An 8,372-nucleotide genomic window follows, 5' to 3' on the forward strand; every position below is an offset into this window, starting at 1 on the left:
ATGCGTTGGTATGCAATGCAACATTTCCCATCTCTGGAGGCAATGCGATGCAGCCTGTCCGCATTGCTGGAGGGCGTGCGGTGCCACCTTCCCATCCCTTGGGATGCGGCGTGGGTAATGCAATACAACATGCCCTTTCTCCTATTGGGAGATGTGTAGTGTAACATTTCCATCTCTGGTGTTGGGGACAATGCAGTGCAAGATGCTTCTCCTATTGGGGGATATGTAATGCAATATGTCCTTCACAGGGTTAGCAAGATGTGCAATGCAGTGAAGACACTACTGTTGGTTATGGGGGTATATAATACAGCATGGCCGTTATGTTGGGGAATATTCCTTCACTTGGATTCTATGGGGTTTGAGTTTGAAGGCCCAGCAGAGGGGAGGGGAGGAGAGGTGAAGGTGTTCCTCTGGAGTTAAAATTAATAAATTTAATGGAAAGTTCAGGATATATGGCATATTTTTCTGCATTTGGTTATTTTAGTCTAAGCTGTCAATTGAAACAATTAAGTAATTGGCATTTGAGAGAAATAATTAGGGAATCAAGCTCTCAACCGAGACCATAAAACTGCCTCACCCTCTGCTAACTTCACTGGGAGCTTTTTGAGTTGCTGGTGTCAGGAGTAACATCCTGCTTATCATCAGTTGCTGTCACTTGTGGTCAAACTTGGCCTTCCCTTTCATATAAAGATTGCACATCTGCCTTTGACATTATTGAGGTGAGAGAGGGGACAAAGTGTGATGCTGAGCAGCAGCAATATAGGCTTAAATGCAAGACATTTTAAAATGTACTAGAGGATCTTCCCGTCAAACAACCCGTATAGCATTACCATGAGAGGAGATCTATCCAACTAAACATGATGGGAGAAGGGTAGTAGTATTGCAGGAAGAATTATGGCACAGAGAAACACCCATTTGACCCTTGCAGCCCACAAAAAACCTTCTCCCACAATGTTTCACCCACCATCCCCCCCCAACCCCACAACCAGCTCTCTCTCTATCACCGTATCCTTCTCTTGCTTTCTCCCCTGCACGTTTATCCAAGTCATCTGCTCAAGGGCAATTGGGAAACATCAATGAATGCTGGTTTCGCCAGAGTCGACCACATCCCAAGAACGAATAAACAGCAGCTTCCCCTTAAAGGCATGTCTGCTATTCGTTTCACCCACTCCCTATAGGAATGAGTTCCATGTTCTTGTCATTCTTCAGGTTAAGCAGTTTCTCCTGAATTCCTGAGTGGATATTTTCGGTGGCTGTTTTGTAACGTTGCTTCCCTCGCCATCCCCAAAAATGGAAACACCTTACTCTAGCTCTACCTTCTGAAAACTTCTTTATTTTAAAGACCACAGTCAGGCCACCACCTTCAGCAACTGGTGGTGTGGGAGGGAGTGGCTAACCTGTTTTTTGAATGATGTTCACTGGATAATGATCTGGGGTGGGAATCTCAGCTGCCTGTTTCTTCCTTCCACTGTCCGTCTGGAGTTTTGGCGGAGGGTGATGGTTAGGTTCGAAGGAGTAGAGCATTCTCATGGGCACATCATTAGGATTGGCGCATGTGGCCAAATAGCTGCTGGCATTCCTTTCTATTCTGAATGAGGAAGAGAAGGTGAATGAGATGCGGAAGGGTGCTAATGCCACTGGAGCCCCGTTCAGGTTGTGCAGATGTCCACAGGAGCGGACTTGGGCCGGTGGTAGGGCTGGGCAGCTGTACCTCAATGGAAATCTTTGAACCCCAGTTGTGATCTGTGGCTCTATAGCCCACTCACTCCAGTAAAATATTAACTGACAATCTGGTTTTCCTTCTTGAGAAGTGGTTCTCAGAAGCCAATGGGATGGGGCGATTCGGAAGCCAACCTTCTCAGTTGCAGTTTCCTCCTTGAGCTCCAAGCTCCAATGAGCCGCAGAGATGTGACACATGGGAAGCTCACTGGGCCATTTCACATCAGTCCCAAATCCCACTGCACGGAGCTCAGGGGGCCTTGCTGTGATTGGTTTAATGATGCTTAGTCTTTTGAGGGAGTCCAAAACCACAGGGTCGTGGACCAGCACGGTGGCTCAGTGGTTAGCACTGCTGCCTCACAGGGACAGGGACCCGTGTTCGATTCCACCCTTGGGCGCCCATCTGTATAGAGTTTGCACATTCTCCCTGCGTCTGCGTGGGTTTCCTCCGGATGCTGCGGTTTCCTTCCACAGTTCCAAAATGTGCAAGCTGGGTGGATTGGCCGTGCTAAATTGCCCATAGTGTCCAGGGATTTGCAGACAAAGTGGGTTAGCAGTGGGAAATGTAGGGTTGCAGGGACAGAGTAGGGGGTGCGTCTGAGTGGGATGCTGTTTGGAGGGTCTGTATCAACTTGATGGGCCACTTCATCTGCTTTCACACTGTAGGAATTCTATGATTCTACGAGACCGGTGGTTAATCAAATCAAAGAATTTAGGAAAAACATCTTTACGCAGAGAGCAAGGAGAGGATGGAGCTCCCTCTCCCAGGGAGTGGTTGAGGCAAATAGCAGACATGCACTGAAGGTAGAAGCAGAGTAGACATATGAGGTGGAGAGGAATAGAAGGATGTGGGAAGATGGGAGAGGACCTGCATGGAGCATAACCAAATCTTTTGGAACAAATGCTTTGTGTATGGGTATTACCAGGAGTGTACAAGTTTGCTGATAACGAGGATGAAGGGGTTAGCTGGGCCTGTATCCATTAGGATTTAGAAAATTGAGAATTAAGCTTATTTTGACAGTCAAGACCTTCAGAGGTCTTGACTAGCTTTGGAAGAGACTTGTGAGGATTATCCCCCTTCTGGGAGAACCTAGAATTATGAGTCAGAATTCTTAAAAAGAAAAACCTCCTTTTAAGATGAAGAAGAAATGTTTTCTGTTTGAGGGTCATAAGTCTATGGAACTTTCTTCCCCAGACAGCAGGTCATTGAATGTGAATAAGAAGCAGGAGTAGGCTGTTCAGCTACTCAAAACATTTTAATATGACTATTTAATTTACAATTTAGTAAGATCATGGCTGATATGATTGATTACATTCCTGCCTATCCAGGATAACTTTCTCTTTGTTAAACAGAAATCTATCCACCTCTTTCTTGAAATCATTCCACCTACTTTTGAGGAAGAGTTCCAAAGACACTTGACTCCGAGAGGAAAAAGATTTGCTTCATCGCTGTCTTAAATGGGTTACCCTTATTTTAAACAGTGACCTAGATTTCCCCATAGAAAGAAACATCCTGTTCACATCAAGACCCCTCAGAATCTTTATAAGTTTCAAAAAAATCTCTCATTCTACTTAACTCCAGTGGATGCAGACCTGGCCTGTTTACCCTTTCCTTATAAGACAGTCTGCCCATTCCAGGTATTAGTCCAGTAAAGTTCTCTGAACTGCTTAAAACGCGTCTACCTTCCTTTAAATAAGGTGACCAGGACTGTACAGATGTAGTTGCACAGTATCCTGTTTAACTGAAGCATAACCTCCCTACTTTTGTATTCCACCCCCCTTGCAATGTATTGTAATATTCTATTAGCTTTGCTGTACCTGCATGATAATCTTTCTTTGATTCATGCAATAGCTCACTCGGAACCTTCTGCATCTCCAAACTCTACAATCTCTCAACATTTAGACTGTAGGCTTCCTTTTACTTTTAAGGCACTGTAAGAGAAGTTTTCCTATTCAGCCTGTTCAGAGAGGATATTTTCTGTCAAACTGGAAAGCAACAGATAAATGAGTGAAGGGAGAGAGAGGAAGATTCAGAAAGGTACAGAAAAAAGGACAACAGTGAATAAAAAGAGAGAGGAACTAAAAGACATAGAAGCTATGAGGATACAAAAGTTATGGCCCACCTTCAGAGCAAGTAGGACCTGGATCTGGGCCTCCTGATTCGGATACAGGGGTGCTACTACTACTCTACCGCAATAGCCCCTAAGGCACAGTTAGGTCCTTGGCTAACGAAGGGGGCCCAGAGTGTTGAGGGATAGGCAGGGGAAGTGGGGTTTTTGGTCACAGACACATCAGCCATGAGCTTATTCAGTGGCGGAACAGGCCAGAGGGGCTGAATGGCCTGCTGCTGTTTGTATGAAACCAGCAGAAGTGGTGAAGAAGCCTATGGAGGTGGGTATTGAAGATCCTATGTACCAACTGAAGATGTGTTGTTTGGTGGGGGGGGATAAAGTCCCTGATTTCATCAGCAACCACCATTTTAATCCTCCGCCAAACACGTTGAGGGATCGGGGTGGGGGGAGGGTGACATAACGGCAGCAGCTAAGTAGGTTTTTGTTGTTCTGACATAGTCACTGGACTTAACATTAAATGTGTATTTCTCTCTATAGGTGCTGATAGGGTTGCTGAGTTTCCCCTAGTGCCTTTAAGTTTTTTGTGTCTTGGCCTACTATCCCCTTCTGTTGTTCAGTGTTGAGTTTTGACCTAATAATGCTCCTGTATTCGTACAAATGTTTCGAGGATTGGGCCAGAACTAGATCTGGCAGGGGTTTACAACATGAGCTGAACTGCGAGCCATTTTGCTCTGTGATAGAGGCTGGTTGTAAGCAGTGCTTCCTTCCTCTTTCAGACTTCTTGCTTCTGGTAGACTCGTGATTATGCATGGCGCTGTCAGTGTGTATGTGCAAAAGCAGATGGATCCTGGACGAAGAGGAAGTGGTCACACCGGTGATGTGTGACTCAGGAGCTGAGCTTTGAGAGCAGTGTGCAGTTTGATCATCAAAAGAGGAAACAAACTTTTAATTGGGTGGCCAGAAACAGTGTGCCTGTAAAGCAAGGCAGAGGACAGATTTTAGCTTTCTTTAAATAAAGAGCCTGTAGTTACATAACCATATTGCCATTCAGCTCATCAGATCTGTACCAGCTTTAGAATGCCCCAATTAGGTACTTGCTTAAAAAGAAATGGTGATCACGATTGGCCCTGGATACCTCATCTTGGCTAGTGTTCCAAGGGAAGTACAACATTGGTGGAGGTTCTCCCCCATTCTGCCCTCCCCTCTCTCTCTCCACCCATTTCTCTCTTTCCCCCCTCTCCCTGATTGAGTTCGAAACTCTTGTGGCTATGACTCATTTGACCGCAGGAGTCATGAATCCAAGGTTCTTTTCCAGGATCTTGGCCAGCATTCCTCCCCCTTACTGATTCAAGCTGTCTGATTTGATCAGAGCGGTGATGACCCTGCCAACAGTCAAGGGGTAGGGACCACAGGAAGTGAGAATGGAGCTGCTGGGGAGAAGCAGAAGTGAAATGCTGCTTTCGAACATACGTATTGAGTTAGGAGTAGAAATTGGTCATTTGGACTTCAAGCCAGCTTCAGTAAAAGTGTGTTTCAGTTTTGAATTCCACATTCCTGTCTATCCTGTAACCTTAGGTTCTTGAATAAAGACAGAACGATACAGGCACTGGAAACCTGAAACATATGCAGAGAAACACAGCAGTTCTGGCAGGCATCTGCGGAAAGAGAATCAGAGTTTACCTTACTAGTTTGATATGACTGTCCTATAGGACTTTTCAGTTCTGAAGAAGAGTCGGACCAGAGTTGAAATATTAACTCCATTGGTGAAGACCAGAATCATAGAATCCTTACAGCATAGAAGCAGGCCATTAGGTCCAGCGAGTCCACACCGATCCTCCGAACGGTATCTCGCCCAGACTCATCCCATCCCTGTAATCCTGCATTTCTCATGGCTAATCCACCTAGCCTGCACATCCCTGGTGCAACGGGCAATTTAGCACGGCCAATCCATCCTAACCTCCACGTCATTAGACTGTGGGAGGAAATGAGCGCCCGGAGGAAACCCACACAGACAAGGGGAGAAAGTGCAAGCCCCACGTAGACAGTCACCTGGCACTATGAGGCAACAGTGCTAACCAGAGCTGCTGTGCCGTGTATTGAAGTGGGAAGCTGGATAAACAGCTGAGGGAGAAAGGAATAGAAGGAGAGAGGTGTAGGGGGCAGCAAGAGGAGGCCTTGTGAAGCAGAAACACCAGTGCCTTTGGGCTTTGACGCTTCTTTCTATGCAGTAGATTCTATGATCTATGTATAATGTTTTCAAAATGTACAAAAAGTTAGTGAAGGCTGTGCAGCAATCAGATAACATATATTTTTCGGAACAGTGTCCACCTCTCAAGGAAGTATTTCAGTGATTTTTGTGGGGTTTTTTTGCTGTGACCCATTAACAGCCAAGGGAGCATTGGAGAAGAGGTGATGATCGTGGGCAAGGACTGTTGGGCAGCACGGTGCTGTGGGATCTTTGCATGCCTGTCCGAACCACAGCCCATCAAATACATCCCTACGCAAGTCTTTGCATAATACCTGTTTATCCCTTTCGTCGTGTATACCCTGCAGCACCAATCCTCAGTGCACCCTCCTGCAACCGTACGGTGGATGAAACCTCAAAGAGGGGGCGACCACCTACCAGCAATTGAGTACCACGGTTTGCTGATAAACCCAATAGCTGTAAGAGATGAGATTTCTGTGTACCAGTTTTGTGCCAGTCTGAGCATGGTACACTCCGTCCTGTCAGGGCCAGTGTCAATTCTCCGGGAAGACTAGCAGCATTGTTAGCCGAGTGAGCCAAGAACTGGATTATTTTTCTTTTATATCATTTGGTTGCCAGACACCAATACTGACTGGACTGGACTGTCAGCCTGAGTCAGGAGCATGCGATACTGAGCAATGGCTTCCTGTTTTGCCGCCTCGCTCCCTCTTGCTGTTACATGTTGCATTGTCATGGTTAGGCGAACACTAGATTCTGACAGGGTGTGGCGAAGCCACCGCAAGTGGGTGGGTGCTTCCTTCCTGAACATACAGCCATTCATAGGGGCAGCTTGCCTATATTTGCTGAATTCTGGGTTTCTAAAATATTGCAACCTTCACCAATGTTCTGCCTGACTGTCAGGTCTTTACCCTGTTATGGGGCGATGAGGTATCGATAATGTAATTCTAGTAATCCAGAGGCCTGGACTAGTGCTCTGGGGACCCGGGTTCAAACCCCGATCACAACGTCTAGGGGTATTTTAAAATTCAAAGAATAAATCTGGAATACAAAGCTAGCCTCCTAAATAATAACCTTGAAAATACTGTCGACTGTTGCTGAAAATCCACTTGATTCACCTCTGTTACTTCCTGCTGTCCTTACTTGCTCTGGTCCTCCATGTTCCAAGTAGACAGAATGGTTAAGAAGGTGTTTAGTACACTTAGAATGTTGTGTTGTAGTTGTGTAGGACGTTGGTGAGGCCACTTTTGGAATACTGTGTGCAGTTCTGGTCACTCTGTTTATACAAAGGATATTATTAAGCTGAAGAGGGTTCGAAAGCGATTTACCAGGATGTTGCCAGGAATGGAGGGTTTGCGTTGTGAAGGAGAGCCTGAATAGGCTGGGACGTTTTTCTTTGGAGTGTAGGAGGTTGAGGCGTGATCTAATAGAGGTTTATAAAATCATGAGGGGTATAGATGAGGTAAATAGCACAAGGTCTTTTCCTTAGGGTGGGGGAGTCGAAATCAAGGGAGCATATTTTTAAGGTGAGAGGAGAAAGTTTTAAAAGGCACTCAAGGGGCATACAGTCTGTGGGTGGAATTGAACCCAGGTCCCCGGCACTGAGACAGCAGTACTAACCACTGTGCCACCGTGCTATCCCCTACCATGATTGGATATCAGTGTGCCCATGTGAGTGTGTATGCGTGCGCGTAAAAGCTGGGAGCAGAGCAAGTTCTTGATACCTTTTATCAGACTTGGGTTCTGGATCAAACTGGCCGACCAACTTTCTTCCACTTGGTCTCCTGATGCCTTTAACCCTCAGCAAAGCCTGCCATGTTTCCCTCCCCAGCCCCAGTAACTCACGTCACTGTCCCTTTCTCTCTCTTTCTCTTGCCTAGGCTGAGACGGAGGTGGCCTCCTTGAACAGGCGCATCCAGCTGGTTGAGGAAGAGTTGGACCGTGCCCAGGAACGCCTTGCGACAGCCCTGCAGAAACTGGAAGAGGCCGAGAAGGCAGCAGATGAGAGTGAGAGGTGAGACTGAAGGAGAGGCAAGGGCCGGGGGCACTTCTGACCCCTTTAGGGGAAGGAAGGGATGTGGGACTTGCTACCACCGCGAGCGGGCAAGGCAAATAGCAGAGATGGGGGTCCTCTTGATAGACACACCAGGAGAAATCTCTTGCTTCTTCATAAAAAGTAAATCTCTCAAGCTGTACACGTCCCAGGTAATCTCCCTGGTTTGCAAAGAGCTGCTTGATATCAGTAGGGCCTGGTGGATGTGATACAGGGAGATCTGATGTAAGCAAAATGTTTTTAAGGACAACTTAATGCGGTAGATTTTCAGTTGAGCTGTGTCCTTTGTGTCGCTAATGTGTTCATGCCATATTCATCCACTGTT

At 46.4% G+C, this 8,372-nt stretch overlaps 1 protein-coding gene across 1 annotated transcript in view; it reads left to right on the forward strand.

The window, feature by feature from the left end:
- The window catches only part of LOC109924724 (tropomyosin alpha-3 chain-like), an 8,524-nt gene extending 506 nt beyond the window's left edge, over positions 1–8,018 (forward strand). The window contains exon 2 of the mRNA XM_020524718.2: positions 7,875–8,018. Coding sequence (XP_020380307.2) covers positions 7,875–8,012 — 138 coding nt within the window. The 3' untranslated portion in view covers positions 8,013–8,018. The remainder of the gene's footprint in view (positions 1–7,874) is intronic.
- The last annotated feature ends 354 nt before the right edge of the window (positions 8,019–8,372 follow it).

Source organism: Rhincodon typus, unplaced genomic scaffold (assembly GCF_021869965.1).
Source record: "Rhincodon typus isolate 14 unplaced genomic scaffold, sRhiTyp1.1 hic_rhity00005541, whole genome shotgun sequence".
Taxonomy (NCBI): domain Eukaryota; kingdom Metazoa; phylum Chordata; class Chondrichthyes; order Orectolobiformes; family Rhincodontidae; genus Rhincodon; species Rhincodon typus.